The sequence below is a fragment of the Alosa pseudoharengus genome, unplaced genomic scaffold (assembly GCF_046254945.1).
Source record: "Alosa pseudoharengus isolate Yale_2024_CS ecotype anadromous, Long Island Sound unplaced genomic scaffold, YU_APseudo_1.1 YU_APseudo_1.1_scf_21, whole genome shotgun sequence".
NCBI lineage: Eukaryota > Metazoa > Chordata > Actinopteri > Clupeiformes > Clupeidae > Alosa > Alosa pseudoharengus.
The window spans coordinates 29,872,188-29,890,624 of record NW_027468674.1 but is presented as its reverse complement, the minus strand read 5'-3'; the positions used below and the strand labels follow the sequence as shown (position 1 = coordinate 29,890,624).

General features: G+C 39.1%; 1 protein-coding gene across 1 annotated transcript; it reads right to left on the bottom strand.

The window, feature by feature from the left end:
- Positions 1 to 327: 327 nt before the first annotated feature.
- Positions 328 to 17,909, bottom strand: LOC143138322 (glucagon receptor-like). Its single transcript, XM_076298818.1, has 13 exons — positions 17,898 to 17,909; positions 17,619 to 17,721; positions 15,806 to 15,913; positions 15,554 to 15,675; positions 7,650 to 7,756; positions 6,383 to 6,539; positions 3,687 to 3,846; positions 3,261 to 3,321; positions 3,010 to 3,079; positions 2,720 to 2,811; positions 1,841 to 1,979; positions 693 to 734; positions 328 to 456 (listed from the first exon to the last, which is right to left on the bottom strand). The coding sequence occupies exons 1-13, from the start codon at positions 17,907 to 17,909 to the stop codon at positions 385 to 387; spliced, it is 1,245 nt and encodes a 414-aa protein (XP_076154933.1). The 3' UTR covers positions 328 to 384.
- Positions 17,910 to 18,437: the final 528 nt, after the last annotated feature.

Here is an 18,437-nt window from a genome sequence, read left to right as displayed (position 1 = left end):
AATACAACATCATAGATGCAGGCCTATAGTATGATAAAGAATGGCACAAGTAAATCATTCATGTTAAAAATAGCTAAAAATGTAGCACAGTTAAATATGTGTAATTTACATATAAGCGCACACACACACACACACACACAAACAAATACATACACACCATGTTGACCTACACCACTTACAACAAGTAACCAATACATAAAAAAAACCAATACCACTGACCACAAAGACCAGTCAACACAATAAGCAGGACAGCAACTTACAAGAGAATTGGACTACATTAAAAATGACATGACTGATAGCTACGGCTACGGGACACGTGATGGTTGGCTGGTTGTGCTGCATCAGTAAAAGCAGAAGCCCCACCCACCCCGTGCTCGTGCACTTTTACTGCTCACAGCACATCACCTCCAGTCTCCGACGCCATCCCTGCAGACACTTCTGAAGCTCTGCCTTTACCTGTGACACACACACACACACACACACACACACACACACAGTCAATTATTCACGTGCATTGATTTTGACATATTTGTATTGTTTGTGTTTCACTGTCTAAGCAACTTCCTAAATCTACACCCACAACAAGTGCTAAAAGTAAGCTTTTGTGCAGTAGTCAGACTGATTATTGCACACATGCTATCAAACTATACACATGCATGCAAATACACACGTACACGCACACACACACAAACCTCTTTGTTTGAGTAACAGTAGAGTACAGCAACCAGGAATCCCTGCAAGTAGAGATATTTAATTATGATTGCATAGCACTTTCATAACTATGGAACTACAATAGACACTTCAGTATGCCTTCAGGCTAAACAAACCTGAACATCACCATTGGCCATTCAACCTGAAAGTGCCAGAACTGTCTCAAAAAGATGTGTAACTGTGGGACAGATTTTAGAGCATTGATTTGTAACTGAAAAATATTTTTGTAAAGGTAAAATATTTGTAACTGTAGGATGATTTTTGCTGTAAAACTGATCCGTACCCATAGATTTGTAGTGTAGTGTATATTTGTAACATTAACAATTACAAATATACACATCAAGTCAATTTTAAAGTTACAATCATTTCTGCAGTTTCAAAACGTGATATGCACATACAAAACATATGAGTCTATTCTAATTCCATACATAACAACATAATTGATCTAAATCTAACAATATTGGGGATGTGATTTGTTTCATATAAATAGGGGTTTTATTTCAATGGGTTCTCAAGGGTTGTGTGTATGTGTGCCAGTGTGTGTGTGTGTGTGTGTGTGTGTGTGTGTGTGTGTGTGTGTGTTTGTGTGTGTGTGTGTGTGTGTGTGCGTGTGTGTGTGTGTGTTTGTGTGTGTGTCTGTGTGTGTCTGTTTGTGTCTGTGGTTTGTATGAATATTTAACCACTCAAATTGACCACCCATAAGGGTCATCCAATGATCAGCAAACAATAGTCTGGACTGCTGATGATGCTATTGTACCTATGTTATGACCTTTTTTCCTTCTCCAGGTGTGTTAAAAGGGTTCAGGTTCTCCTGGTTCTAAATCTGGCCCAGACCAGAGGTGCGTTAACAATGGCAAACAAAGTCAAATATTTGCAGTTTCCAAATTGTTTTTAATTTGCTTTGAGTTCAGTGTGAATACGTGTTAACATACACAAAAGAGCTGAGGAAATAGTTATTATCAAACAAACATGGATGCAACAAGGATTACAGTTTGGAATGTTTACAGAAAAATGTTTACATTAAAAAAAAAAAAAAATAAGAACTTGTGTTTGCCTCTGTTCACCAATATTGGACACACATTTGGGCCAAATCTGGAACCTACTGGGATTAGGTTTCTGAGGGGCTCACCTGGAAGGAGCTGAGGAAGAGGGTGACGAAGACTTTGATGAGGCGCAACACACCCTTCGTCTGCTCATCCGTGGCAAATATGAAGACCATCTCATGGACGCCGAAGAGCGGGATGAGCGTCAGTGTGGCCTTTGCCAATCTGCCAATCAAAACATGATTTTGGAAATGATATGTTCTTTTTGAATTTGATACTAGCGACATGATTAAAAAAAGTTGCGACAGGGGCACGTTTATCATTATGTTGCTTCAGCTCTTCTTTGAATCCACATGCATATAGAAAATGTACAGAAAGCATTGTAATAGTCCTCTTTTGTGATGACTTACTATCCAATGATTTTTTTAACTGAAGGGTTTAGGAGAAACATATAGTCATTGGTATATCTTGGCCTCAGATACCAACCTTCCAACCCCCCCCCCACCACCACCACCCTGGTGAAAAACACTAACCGTCACTCTGGGTATGTATACAACTTCCTACTTAAAATCTCAAGCTATAATGTGAGTGCACTACAGTATGCATTGAGCCAGTCAAGAAACAGGGGGTAGACCATAGGCTTTCACTACAAAGAGAGTCATTCTGTATTCATGCATCAATAGTCTCACCACTTCTGATTTAAATGAGAACTTTGACATCAGATAACGAGACTGCCTGTAAATAAACTTTGTGGGTTCATCTTATTGGTATCTCTGTACTGTCAACATACCTATATGTGCACATAACATAACTGTGCACCCACTAAGCACATGAAGAAATGTTGCATGCGTTTGAAGACCGCAGAAACATTGCTGAATGAAGGTTTCTGTGGAACATTAGCAGTGTTCAGGCATTCTATTTTTGAGGTTCACAATATTTCTGACCAATCTTCTCCTAGGGCTCACCTGAGTTTGTAGTCAGGATAACGAAGTTGGTTGTCTGCTCGTAACTTCGAGAGAATCACTTTCAGGATCTTCATGAATATCAGGAAGTTCACCTTCAGATAATCAAACAGTTATCTAAATGCTGCTGAAAACTCATCCCAAAGTATAAGCTCTGAATCCCTGAGTCTCTTATCTAAAGGGATTTTCCCTCAAAAAGATATGTGGCACAATAGCAAATGCACATGAATCTGCATATTTACAGTATAGTACAGTGTGAAGTTACAAAATGCACATAAATATGGACCAGTTACCAGAGAAGCAAACAGGACAGGAACTCTTATGATCCACCAGTAGTTCATATTCTCATTGATCGCCCAACACCTGAAAATTGCATTAGCATAACACACATACACAAACACAAACCCTCCTCAGTAAGGCCTGTTCTTTCATTTACCACCATCAAACCAACAACCCCCTCTGACCCCCAAATCAACCTCTGCCATCTGTGTGTGTGTGTGTCTGTGTGTGTGTGTGTGTTTCTCTTTGTGTATGTCATACTCACTCTTTATTCTCCTTCAGCAGTTTCATTAGCATCCATGGAATGACAAACATCAAGGGAGTACCTATAAATAAACACCAACACACACACACGGTTGGGGGGCATACCACATGTGTTGCATGAGAGTGTCTGTGTTTCCTTCAATCAGGTGCTTTGTAATCTACAAATAAAAATTAAACTCTAACACAAACGTACACACAAAAAAAAGTATGTGTGTGTGTATGTTTTGAGTGCTTCTGCCTACTTGGCTCATTTACATTCAAAATAATGTGTTCAAGATGAATTTGGATTTGTGGGTGTTTAATTAAATGTCTTTTTGTTTGTGTAATATCAGTGTATCTCTCTATAAGTAGGCCTATATTCATGTGTGTGTGTACGCATACGTATACATGTACATAAACACACTGTAGCTCTGTATATTACACATACCCCACCCAAGAAGAACGTATAGCAGGTACTTGTTGTTTTCCGTAAAGACTGAGGTGATTAGGACTGAATGTAGGTAAAATGCCTCTCCAAAGAACCAGTAGTGATTGGCCAGCACAAAGTATTGCATCAGAACCTGTGCTATACGACAGCCAATAGCAGCCTAACAGAAATAGAGGAAAAACAATATTTTACATTTACACAGTTTTTTCAACTGCTTACACACTAAACCTTTTCTTGTCACACAATTTTCTAAACATGTCTTCCAAACATCATAACCCCACACCAAATCTGCAAAACCATACACTAACACACAAAAATCTAACAGGAAGTAACTTGATTTCGTTTTTCAAACACAACCCATCAAAATGCCACACTAAATCACCAGTGCTTCACTCTCTCCCTTCACATGTGTAAACACTCTTTACTTTACTGAACACCATCCAATCATTGCTTTAGTATAGGTCTATGAATAGATATACTCTCTATATAGGTATGGACCCTTTCAATCTGCTCCTAGAGGATTTCCGGTTGAAATATTCAGAACCAATGCAGATACTTTGAAAGGAAAATTACAGTAATTGGACTTACAGCAATGTTCTACAAAAAGTTGATGTCCCCATGTTACAGTACCATTAGCTCAATACATTTTTCTGTGTCTCCAGAAATGCCTTAGGAACGCTTAGGATTGTTTGTTTCTGCAAAAAAGCTGTAAAATATTGTATTCGCAACAGCAAATTATTTGTGAAAAATCACTATTTTTGGTTTCAATATTGCTTGCATTTTTACTGTGTATTTTTAACTTCTAATTGTTGATACCGTAACTTTCACTCTTGTATGGAAATACATATAGAAAGCCTAAGACAGAAGAGCTTTAGGTTTTGAGCAACAGTGTATAGGCTACATGATGTATCCAAAATGTCATATTATGAAAAAAGTGTTTGTAATGTGAGGCGAATGTTTGGTTTAAAGATGTGTTTGCGACATTTTGATTGTTGTGTGTCATTTTGCTGGAGATTTGAGGCATTTTGTGTAAGCAGTTGTGGGTTTTGTGTGTGGAGTTTTGAATAATAGACACAGAGTTTTGAAAACGTGTGTAAACAGTTGTAAAAAACAGTAATTTATTGCATGTGAAATTATATTATATTACATTATATTATATTACATTATGTTATGTTATATTATGTTATTCAATTCTAATTAAGTTATATTACATTATGTTATGTTATATTATGTTATTAAATTCTAATTAAGTTTAGTTACAGTTTTTTCTGATTGCTTAAGCACATTTTTTGTAACTATGGCTTTTTTTGCAAAACTCTACACACAAATGGCAAAACCTCTCACCCAATCAGCAAAACATTGTAGTTCTCTTGCAAAAGCTAACACACCTTGCTTACAGTAACTCTTCACACCTTCGTAAAAATTGTGTTTTCGTATCTAACAGTAAACACAAGCCATCACAATAGTAAGCACACAATGTGCCAACAACACACTGATGGTATCAATAAAAAACACATCTGGCTTTTGCTTTCTCTGTGCACAAGGTAGACTATGTCAGTTTGAGGTCATACTTTTGTCATAGTTCTGTAAACATACAGGGATCCAAACTTCCAGTATTACAGTGTTTATTTACACACATCAAAACAAACACAAGTGTGTTTTTCCAAGTCAAAACACAAAATAGCATTTCACTGAGACAAAACAAATCAGTCTACATCGGGTCGTCTCTCTCAAAATTCTGTCTACATCACATGCAATGTCCTAGTCCAAGGCACCGGGAAAAATATATTCTGGAATGACGTATCCAGGCCTGACATGACAATATCCCCACATGTAGACTGTTTTTTTGTCTGTAAAAGGGCTATTTCTTTCTCTTCTCACTCTTCCTGCTCACTCCATTGTACCCATTGTACATTACCTGTGGCTTATTTATAGTGCTTAGGCTGATTGCAAAGTGAACTAATTATCTAAAACAGTTTTCACATGAGAAAGTGTGCCAGAGAGTTGGCAAAATAGTGTAAATAATAGCCATTGTGCCTACAGTTGTGCAAAGTGTGTGTTACAAAATTGCAAACTGAGTGCAAAGCAGTGTTTGTGCTTTTAGTTTTGCGAACTCAGTGAGTGGTTTTGCCATTTGTGTGTAGAGTTTTGCAAAAAAAGCCATAGTTACAAAAAATGTGTTTAAGCATTCAGAAAAAACTGTAAAGGAACCGTATGTAAGATTGTGGCCAAAACTGGTACTACAATCACTTTCAAATTACTGTAGAGCGATGTATCCCCTTCCCCTCCCCTCTGACTGGCAGAGTTGGCAACCGGATGACGAAACATTACTGACTTTGTGATTAGTAGATAGGTGGAGGGTGGCGCATTAGGCCAAAACACAACATGACAACATCAACATCAGTTGAGGGCTGCAACTTTTTAAATGACAATATCCTGGCCAGACTACTGTTGTCAGTGATATAAGTATTTGAAATGAACATGATTTCTTAATGTCTAGTGACATATCAGGGCAATTTTATGATTAATTGAAATACATTTATTACATATGGTTCCTTTAAGTAATTGGGAGTATCTATAATGACAAAATGTCAATATCAAAAATGAGAAATAGTTGAAGTCTTTGCAGACTAATTGGTGTGTGTGTGTGTATGTGTGTGTGTATGAGATGGTGTTTGTGTGTGTGCCTTGGCTACCCTGTGACTCAGCATGTCTCGTAAGTCGGCCTGTGTGTTGATCTGCCGACTCCAGTGCTGGTCCATGAGGGAGTCCTTCAGCAGCACGGCCACCGCCCGCAGGATGAATGACACAAACAGGTTGGCGTGGATGTAGTTGCGCATGCAATGCAGCTTCCTATACCCACACACACACACACACAAAGACATAAAGAATGTACATGAGAGAGAGAGGAGAGAGAAAGAGAGAGAGAGAGAAGAGAGAGACAGAGAGGCATAACACTATACACTACTTAACGAGATTAATTGAACTGAAAGAACCCCCAGACCCAACCCTCACACACACAAACAAAGAGACAGAAAGAATGACAATACCACACTTACCAAACACTTTATTAATGAGTAATAATGAAACTAATGAATCAATTTGAATGGCTTTGAATTGCATGTCTCTGTGAGAGTCAGAGGTGGAAAGGGAGAGTGTAAGAAACAGAGAGAGTGTGTGTGATTGACCAAGGAAGAGACAGACCAGAAAGGAACATGATTCATGAGTGAAGACTGATGGTACCACTATCAGTACAACAGTAAAAGCCAGCCACAACTCACAAGTATGTGAAACAAAGACAGCTGAGAGAGGGGTGATGCTTCATTAAAGAACAGCTCGAGAACATCGCTACACTCTGAGGGCATGAACATGGGGGCTCAGAGTGTAGCGCTGTAGCTGCCTGACTGCTTTAGCTGCTGGCTGTAGCAACTCAAGCTAGGTAAAACAGATTGTTTTTGTTTTTTCCATACCGTCATTACTCGGTGACCTCAAGAAACGGAGATGTATGTGAAAACTTGCCGAAATTCCCCTTTAAGTCAGCAAGACAGTTGTAACGTAATTATCAAGTATGTAACAGCAAGTCTTAGCTACCTGACTGTTAACCCCAAATCTAAACCTGAAGCCCCAGCCTCTGTGTAATTTAATGGCTAATACGTTGTCCCCACATGATAATTCACTGCTAATAGATTGTCTGATAATGGTTTATAAAGGTCATTGCAGTATCCTACAGTAGAGTACCGGTAGTAGAATTTGATCTAGCCAAATGAATGAATGAATGAATGAATGGGTGGATGGATGGATGGATGGATGGATCATAGATGAATGGGCAGATGGACGGCCCAATGGACAGATGGACGGCCGATGGATGAATGCACCAACGGATGGATGGAAAGACGGACGGCCAGGTGGACGGATGGATGTCTGGACTTCTCGACAAACATACAGGTAGATAAACTGACCGACCTGATACTGAGTAGAATGATCAGAGCTGAGAGAAGAGAGAGGAGGCTGAGGGTGTAACCCACTGTGTACAGGATCCGGAAACTCAACATGACCTGTTTTAACCACAGCTACACACGCACACACACACACACACACACACACCAACCATGAACACTTATTGACCATCATCATCCTTAAAAAGCATTGTGCTTGGTAGAACTTAGGCATAGAATGAAGAAGCACAACTCTTTTTAATCTACTGAAAAGTGCTTCTCATCCCTTTTTCATCTTGATACTTTATTGCTTTCTAAAGTATTGCTTTCGAGTACAGTATTTCCTTTGACTTTGGGTTTACAGTTTTTTACAATTGTTTACACACGTTTTCAAAACTCTGTGTCTATTTTTCAAAACTCCACACACAAAACCCACAACTGCTCACACAAAATGCAAAATGCCCCAGATCTCCAGCAAAATGACACACAACATTCAAAATGTCAAAAACACATGTTTACAGTTTTTCTCAGTCGCTTTAGTATACTTTGGTGCTATTCTCACATCACTATTAACATTTGCACAGCAGTTAGTGCATTTCTCAAAACAATTAGTGCAAACTGCAAAACCTAGTGGATGACCTGCAAAAGCATGTCACTTGCTCAAAATGGATAGTCCATTCCTCAAAAGCAGGTATTCATGTCAATGAAACTGTCAGTGTCATCAAAATGAGAAGTCTTGACACCATCGTTTATGAACAAGATAGTCAAATGGCTTTGTCATGTTTTCATTATGACAGTTCTCTCAGTGTTTTCCAATGCAAAAAAAGGTCAGAACTCTGTGACACAACCTGAACATGCTCAAGACAGCACTATACAGTACTTGTACAGCCATTTGAAAACTACAGTAAAGTTACACATTGCTGTAGTTAGGGGAGTAAGTGAGTACAAGACACTGAATACATACATTTTTACTGTATGCTCTTTGCAATTCTACAGCATTGTGACATAATTTGATAACTAGTTCAGCAATTTTGTATGTAATGACTCAAGCAATGAAATGAAGACTATTAGTTTTATTGGGAACGACTATTCAGTATCCATAAGTATAGTTCATTTTGACTGACATGACATAAGCAAATGATAATGTTAAAAAACAGCAGAGAATTGTATGAAAGCAACTGATACATGTCCAAAAGCATTTGCAATTTGTTCAGAGGAAGGATAAATTGCTACTATGATGTGCACAAATGACTAAATGTTGTGGAGGTTGAACTAATAGTTATGAGAATTTTAATTCTGATCTGAAAAAAGCACCAAAGCGACTGAGAAAAACTGTAAAGCAAACATTCGCCTCACATTACAAACACTTTTGTCATAATATGACATTTTGGATACATCATGTACACACTGTTGCTCAAAACCTAAAGCTCTTCTGTCTTAGGCTTTCTAAATGTATTTCCATACAAGAGTGAAAGTTGTGGTATCAACAAAGAGAAGTTGAAATACACAGTAAAAATGCAAGCAATATTGAAACCAAAAATAGTGATTTTTCCCAAATAATTTGCTGTTGTGAATACAGTATTTTACAGCAAACAAGAAAAAAAGCAAAGAAGAATACAGTGACCACCAGATGTACATGGAGTTTTGAAAACACTGATTTTGTGTTTGTGTGTGTGTGTGTGTGGGAGGGGGGGGGTCGTGTACAGTATGTATTCATAGGCCTATAGACCCTTTCAACTGCAGAAACAAACAATTCTACAGTAAGCTTTCCTAAGGCATTTCTGGAGGCACAGAAAATTGTATTGAGCTAATGGTACTGTAACATGGGGACAAACAAAAATAGAGTAAAAAGACAAATTTTACATAAAGTCAACTTTTTGTAGAACATTACTGTAAGCTAAAGTCCGATTACTGTATTTTCTCTATTTTCAAAGTATCTGCATTGGTTCTGAATATTTCAACCGGAAATCCTCTAGGAGCAGATTGAAAGGGTCTATATATCTATTCATAGGCCTATACTAAGGCAATGATTGGATGGTGTTCAGTAAAGTAAAGAGTGTTTGCACATGTGAAGAGAGAGTGAAGCACTGGTGATTTAGTGTGGCATTTTGATGGGTTGTGTTTGAAGAACGAAATCAAGTTACTTCCTGTTAGATTTTTGTGTGTTAGGTAGAAAATTGTGTGTGGTGTTTTGCAAAATGTGTTTTAGTCAATTGAAAACTGAGTCAAACACTGAGAATTAGTGTATGGTTTTGCAGATTTGGTGTGGGGTTATGATGTTTGGAAGACATGTTTAGAAAATTGTGTGACAAGAAAAGATTTAGTGTGTAAGCAGTTGAAAAAAACTGTAAATAGATCACTTGTCCCTTTGCATTTGTCATTCTACTTCGTTCAGTTTTCTTCTCACTACCGCGTAGGCTACAGCTCTCAGCCTGGGTATTTACAGTAATGTTCCCTTTCTAATGAGAGTAGATGTTTGAGTGCTGTAGTAATTGACCAGGAAACATCCAGACCAGCTCCTTCATTAGAGCAGTACTTTCATTACCTAACAGCCAATTGGCTTTACTGAACTCTTTAACTAGAAGCATGTAGCTACCACAGCACACATCATTATGATGTGAGTATGTGAATGTGGAATCTTGGCGCATCACATTGATTTACCCAGAGAATGGTCAGTTAACCCAACAGCTGCTTTGCACTTCCTGGCCAATGGCTTTCTCAGCTCTGACAAGGATAACCAACTTCTTCAAACAAGAAGACAGTTTATTAAGCAACAGCAATAATCAATGAAGTGGCAAACTTTCAGGCAGAAATAAGAAAAAAAGAAAGTGCTCAGAATGCAGCCCAGAGTGTGAGACATGTCCCTGTCAAACTGAGAGTTAGTGGTCTGAATATAGCCAGGGGCTGTAATATTTAGTTGTATTATTTGGTGACATAAGAGTCGTTGCAGTAGTGTGTATGTGTAAGCCATGTGAAAAAGTATAGCTGGTTTCAAATGTATTCATGTTGCAAAAATACTTGACATTACTAGTATCTCTTGAAGCTCTTATCAGCATACAGTAATGCAAATGCTGTCCTATAACCCACCTCAGGAGAGGTCTGTGTGAATTTCAAAATAGCTAGGAGAGATAGCGGCCCTGTACAACTGAACCCAAAAGTGCCTGGGGAAATGGAAATATTTCATTTGCCAGTGGGGAATGCAGATGTCAGTTTGTTAGTCTGCTATAATGGCAACACTCACTCTTTTTGTAAATGTCATTAAAACTAAATTTGTATATGTAAGAAGATGTGTGCGTTTGTGTGTATTGTCTGAATGGGTGTGTGTATGTGTCTGTGTGTCCCTGAGTGTGTGTGGGGGTGTTACAGCAAAATAGCCTAGCCTTAAAGCTGGAGCATTCATTTCTGTTTGTGTATCTGTCAGGGGCAGAGCCAGACATTTGAAACATTGGGGGCTTAGCCCAGTGTCACACACAGGAAAGCTAGGGGGGTCCGGGGGCATGCCCCCCGGCAGAACATTTTGAAAAATAACCCCTTAAATAATGACTTCTAGTGAATTCTGTGTAAACTAATGGACACATTGAGACTTTAAAAATGTGAGACTCAAGGTAGGCCTATATCTGACTGGCACTTTGGGTCTTTCAAGAGGGGTCTATAGGCATAGCCTATCTGATCAGCATGCACTTAGTTAATTAAGCGTTTTTTATGAGTTATGGTTTGTATATTATAGACTAGTACACTATGCTGAGATAACCCTGATTAGATAGATGGGATGCTACCTTGTCTCAATACATTTTTACTTTGAACAAAGTAGCCTTATGGTCAGGTTAGCACAGCCCCACACATTGTGAACCCACTTATTATAATGTTCAGTGGAACACATGAAGCTAAGTTTAATCCAGGGCTTAAAATTCATTTTTCAAAATGGGGGGGGAATTCCCCCCTTCAGTGCTTCACATAGGGGGGGGGATACATTTTACAAACTGAAATCGCATTTTCCTTATAGGCCTATAGGCATCGATGAGAGAACACTTAGGGCTGAGCTACACCAGGCGCGTAACTGAAGCGTTCCGTTCGCGTTGTGTCTGCTGCAACAATTCGATTATAATCAATGGAAGTAGCTACACCAGAAGTGACAGCGGGGCGTACATTCGAAAAAAATACTCTATTAATCTAAAATGGATTTTACGCGTCGCGAACGGAACGCTTTAGTTACGCGCCTGGTGTAGCTCATACCTTACACTTACTTGGTTTCGATTTTCTAATTAGAGTAAGTCTTTGTGACAACACGTCATGATACATTTCTGATAATGTTTGATCGTTGTTTTGGTATGAAGCATCTTTTACGTAATGAATGCGCACTCTAGAAAGTGAAAGTAGCCTATAACCTAGGCCTATGCACTCTGTTTCTGAGCTGTCTGTGCACGTCCGCAATAGTAGAGCGGCTACAAGGCCAATTTGGCAAGAATCGTGCAAATTATGATACAAGCATGAAACTTGGTAGGTATGTGCTTATGACTAATACAATCAAATCTACCTGATTGGCCACTTGAAATGGCGGCCATTTTCCAAGATGGCCGCCAAAAAAGACTCCAGAAATTGATTTATTGCATAGAATTGACCTAGCAAATTATGATACAAGCATGAAAAATCGACATGTATGTGCTTAAGACCAATACAATCAAATCTACCGGATTGGCCACTTGAAAGGGTGGCCATTTTCCAAGATGGCCGCCAAAAAAGACCCCAGAAATTGATTTATTGCATAGAATTGACCTAGCAAATCATGATACAAGCACGAAACTCAACATGTATGTGCTCAAGAGCAATACAATGAAATCTACCTGATTGGAAACTTGAAATGGTGGCCATTTTCCAAGATGGCTGCCAAAAAGACCCTAGAAATTGATTTATTGCACAGAATTGTCAAAGCAAATTATCATGGACGCATGAAATTTGGCATGGATGTGATCAAGACCAATACAATCAAATCCACTTGATTTGCTACTTCAAATGCTGGCCATTTTCCAAGATGGCGTCCAAAAAGACCCGAGAAATTTGCAAATTTCAAATGTGCAAATTGCAAATGTGGTGTAAATAATTGCTCACTCTCCTTAAATATGTTTCCATAGATGATGAAGTGATACAGATATTAAAAATGTTCCACAATGACAAATAAGCCACTTATGACACACAAATTGAATGGTGATAACATGCTAATAATGCCAGTTCTTAATGTCAATGGAGCGCGTTGCGTGATGCCACCCCCCACCCCCCCCAAACAAATAAAATGGTTATGACATGCTAATAATATAATGACACTAATATGCTAATAACGGCAATTCATGGTTTTCTCTATGTTGCTGTTAAACAAAAGATGTGTGTACACCAGAAACAACCTCAGCTACCAAGTAGCCAAGGTCGTTGAAGAAGCTTTGTCATGAATTCGCTTTTTTCGCTCTGGACGTGACATTGACATGTTTGATTTAGCTAATCACATAACGGCTCTGGCTTGTCAGCCTGGGACATTCGAAGATAAGAGCATTCCAATCGTTTTTTGCCGAACCGCTCATTACCATCATATTAGCTGACTTTTAATAGCTAAATCGCTTAATCGCTCTGGTCGCCCAGATTGGTTCGCACCCGGCGAATTCACTTTGGTCGCTTTATTCGCCGACCCTCCATAGACAAATAATGACTTCCATCTTTCTGGTCGCATAGGTCGCTTTTGGTTTTACATGCAAATAACAGCGGTAACAGTTATTAATGACAAATAAGCCCCTTATAACACACTGATAACATGGTGATAACATGCTAATAATGACAATTCTTGATGTCAATGGAGGGTGGTGCGTGATCCGATACCATTGTGGTAATAATATGCTAATAACGGTAATTTATGATTTTCTCGATATGGGCATTTAAAAACACTAATAACGTGCTAATGGTACTATTGGTAATAATATGGTAATAATGTGCCGCTCACTATAATTTGTGCTCTCTGCGACTGTCCCCACAATTACCCCAGAGTTAGAGAACAAGGCGACCAGAGTGAATCAATCAGCAATGGTCCAATGTTGCTGAAAGTGGCTAAAATTAATTCCGAATAACCTCAGTTGCTGGTTTAATTCAGATAGTTTTGTTCTAAATATTGTAAGGATATCGAAAGTGATATACAGTACATATACTCAAATGTAAAATGGCATATACAGTGTAATTTGTAGTAGGAGAGTAGGCTACAAAGTAGGGCAGTAAGAACAGACAGGAATATTATATATGAGGCATACTAGCATATAAGTGTTCTGTGTAACCACTCTGAAGGCCTTACTGACCGCAACGTCAAAAAAATTTTTGGTTTGACTAACTGTAGCAACATTGCCCTTTTCCATGCTCAAGGTGAGGGTGGGTAAAGAAATATTACATCTTACTTGTGACATGGTCAGAATAATCAGCAATTGATATTGATATACTGCCCCACCACTCATCAAAGGCATTTTCTTTTTCTCCACCTGCTGTATGTGTTTGTAGTCTTTGTACATAGTTCATTTGTGAAACACTGAATCTCTTGCTTGATTGAATTTCCAATTACTTCATCATAGAAGGAAACAGAAATGTAGTGAATGTTAACATTGATTTGGGCCACATCTGCTAAATTAATTGCAATTAATGAAGTTCTAGTGTCTTTAAAAATGGCTGCCATATTACATTTTCAAGTTGCAAATGAGGTGGATTTGATTATATTGCTCTTTAGCACAAACACACAAAATTACATACTTGTATCATCATTTTCTTGCTCACTTCTGGGCTAAATTCAGTCTTTTGGCGGCCATATTGTAAAATGGCTTCCATTTCAAGTGGCGAGTCAGGTAGATTTGATTGTATTGTTTTTTTAGCACATTCATGCCAAAATTCATGCTTGTATAATAACTTGCTTGATCAATTCTGTGCAACAAATCCATTTCTATGGTATTTTTTGGCGGCCATCTTGAAAAATGGCCGTCATTTAAACTGGAAAATCAGTTCAAATGTATTGTGTTGGTCTTAAGCACATACCTGCCAAATTTCATGGCTGTATCTTAATTTCCTTTGTCAATTCTGTACAACAAATCAATTTAAATTGATCAATTTATCATTAAAATCGATCAATTTATCATTAAAAATGGCAAATCAGGCAGATTTTATTGTATTGGTCTTGAGCACATACATGCCTAATTTCATGCTTGTATCATAATATCTTTGGTCAGTTCTGAGCAATAAATCAATTTCTGGGGTCTTTTTTGGCGGCCATCTTGGAAAATGGCCGCCATTTCAAGTGGCCAATCAGATAGATTTGATTGTATTGGTCTTGAGCACATACCTGCCAAATTACACGCTTGTATCATAATTTGCACGATTTTTCCTGTAGCCGCTCTACTACAATTGATTATGTTCCTCAAATGGAGAACACATCAATCCCATGGTATTTTTTGCCCTAAAATGCATGAAACATGCAAGTTCAAAATCCCGCCGGTAGCCACGTTACATCTCCGTTTTTCTTTCATATTTGCCTAGGCTACTAGCCTACAATAAATGAATTGAACGAACTCAACTGACAACAGGTAAATCTACTGATTCGGTCATTGAGACTCTATGAATACAGTACAACAAACTTTCTGTCTTTCTGAAGTTTATTCATCAATCCACTTCCATACACCGTTGCTTGTTTAAAATTCTGAGGGAATTTTAGGGTAGACTCACAGAGCTCAATTTCTGACTGGCCTGTTTCTAAAATATTGGAGTAAGCCTATCTCCATTTCATCTGGGAATTTCTCCACTATCTAATTAAGAGAACAAATTGTGGCGGTGGGCAATGTACATAGAGGAACACGTTTGTGTGTGTGTGTGTGTGTGTGTGTGTGTGTTTGTGTGTGTGTGTGTGTGTGTGTGTGTGTTTACCTCCTGGATGTATGTGCTCTGTTCCTCCTCACACTCGGACATGTCTCTCCACAGCTGACCCTCTAAGTCTCTCACCCACTGCCCATCCAGACCACAGCGCCTACGCACCACACCATGCTGAACTGTAACACACACATGCACACACACACACACACACACACACACATACACACATAAGTGTGATATACATTCAGCTAATTATATATGTGGTGTGTGTGTTTGTTTGTGTGTGTGTATGTGTGTGTGTTTTACCGGTCTGTGCCCAGGGCAGGTAGGAGGGACAGGAAACATTTACCAACATTCCAGGCACTCCATCAGGCCAGCAAGCATACAAATCAAAGGATCTGTTACAGTAGATGCCTAACACACACACACACACAGAGAGAGAGAGAGAGAGGGATGGAGAGAGAGAGAGATACAGAGAGATAAACACCTCAATCGGAATAAAAATACCTGATCCGAGAATTTTAATCGGAATGAAAAGGTGTATTCCGTTCATTTGTGTCTGTATACGGTCAATTGGACTGCCTGCTGTATCTAAATAGGCCAAAATGTCTATTCTGATGAAACATTCTAAAGCGCTTGAGAGCACCTAATCAGAATAGAACGTACCCCATGTTAACAGATATAAAATTCAAACATTTATGAATCCAATCAAACGGTGTATTTTACTGTATTAATCAAATCCAACAATATGTTTTATGAATCATAGCCAGTAGTATTGTGTGCTATAAATGAAGTCCACCCGTGTCCACCCATGTCCTTCTACTGCCCTGCTCTTCTTTACTTTGCCGTCAATGGAATGATACTGCTTGACATTCTGACAATATCAGAGGGGAGTTGCTATTCTGCTCTGCGTATAATATCTCTACTCAAGTCTCATTATACTATTCATGAATGTCTTTACTGTGTTGGGGAGAGTGTCTTTATGTGGAAGCTTCACAAATGTAAGACCACTGTATTACAAATTACCTCGAACTCCTCGAGAAATATGTTTTTTTTTTATCTTCATTATTAAGTGCCCATGATTTGGACAAAGTATCAAAACCCTGGGTGTGGGAAATGAGGATCATTATTCATCTTTTCTCTTGTACTGAAAGGAGCTGTGGAAATGAAATGGAAATGAATATATGATGATATGTGGCCAATTAAATCAAAGTTTGCACACCACAGCGTCTCACCTGCAGATTCTTTTTGAGACCAATTTAAACAAGACTGGCCAAGCAACTCAGATCTCATTAGCCAAAGTCAAATTGGGAAGAATAAACAAAAGCAGAAAGAGAAGACAAAACAACACACCTGTGTGTGTGTGTCTGTGTGTATATATATACTTTTTTGATCCCGTGAGGGAAATCTGGTCTCTGCATTTAACCCAATCGGTGAATTAGTGAAACACAAACAGCACACAGTGAACACACAGTGAGGTGAAGCACACACTAATCCCGGCGCGGTGAGCTGCCTGCTACAACGTCGGCGCTCGGGGAGCAGTGAGGGGTTAGGTGCCTTGCTCAAGGGCACTTGAGCCGCGGCCCACTGGTCGGGGCTCGAACCGGCAACCCTCCGGTTACAAGTCCAGAGTGCTAACCAGTGGGCCACGGCTGTGTGTGTGTGTGTCTGTCTGAGCCTGACAGACTTATACATTATATACACACTATACATTAATATCTACAACATCTTAAACTACACAAAAGGTAATTGACCATTGCCAGAAAATGTCAGCAAAAATCACAGGGGCTCCATAACAATATTTATAAGTTACACATTTTGAATGATTCTTCTGGAGAAGTGATTCTTCTCCAATAATTCATTTCATACTAAGGTTCAGCACATTACGCCAGCATAAGGGTCCATTGCCATTTGCAACTGATGTAGTTTCATATTGGATGGAAAAGTGATTGTGTGACGTGTTCTTTATGACAAAGCGCTGCTGTGATGGCTGAGTTAGGGCATTGGACTCTGCATCGTTATCCCTGTGCAGGTTTGCATTTTGCTCATATCATTGCATATATACAGTAAGCAGTACATTGTCCTGAAGATATAAATGTGTATGTGTATTTAAGATTACCAGCTGGTTGTGGGTCTTGCTGGATCTGTCTCAAGCAATCGTCTTGATACTGAAGCCATTTTCTGTAGGTTTCCTCCAGCACTTTCCCAAATGCGCTTTCCCACTGAGGTCCACACACACACACACACACACACACAGGTAATCTGGTGAATCTGGTGAGAGAGAATGTGTGTGTGTGTGTGTGTGTGTGTGTGTGTGTGTGTGTGTGTGTGTGCGTGTATGTGTGTGTGCATGTGTGTGTGTGTGTGTGTATGTGAGGGAGAGTTGTTGCTGACTCACCTGCAGAGCCATCCAACAGAGATGTCCCACTATCCATCCAGCAAGGAGCATGGCTGTTCTCCCTCTCCCTGTCTCTGCCTGCACGGATACTGTAGGGAATGTATGTCCATCACCCACAAGGCCACGGTCACCCACACACAAAGACATGCATGCCCAACTACCACACTTCACTACATGGAGAGATTCTTTCTTTCTTTCTTTCTTTCTTTCTTTTGTAGTCTGATCATTTGTGTGGGTTTGCAGAGTTCACACTCTGCTTTCTCTCAGATGTGGGTAAATTGACAACAGATTACAATTTGGTTATAACTTCTTTATTCACAACACAAGAGTCAGACAAGCCAACACTCAGTAGCCTGATCGGCAGTTGATCGGCTCACTTCTCTCTCTTCCCCAAATCTGTCTGGCAGGGAAACCACTTCCTCTGGAACTAAAATAGGCTAATACCCAAATAATACCCAAATGTATGTGGAACTAAAATCCCAATATGTTAATCGTTCACCATTACACATAATAATTGGAGTAAGATTGAATGAAATAAAA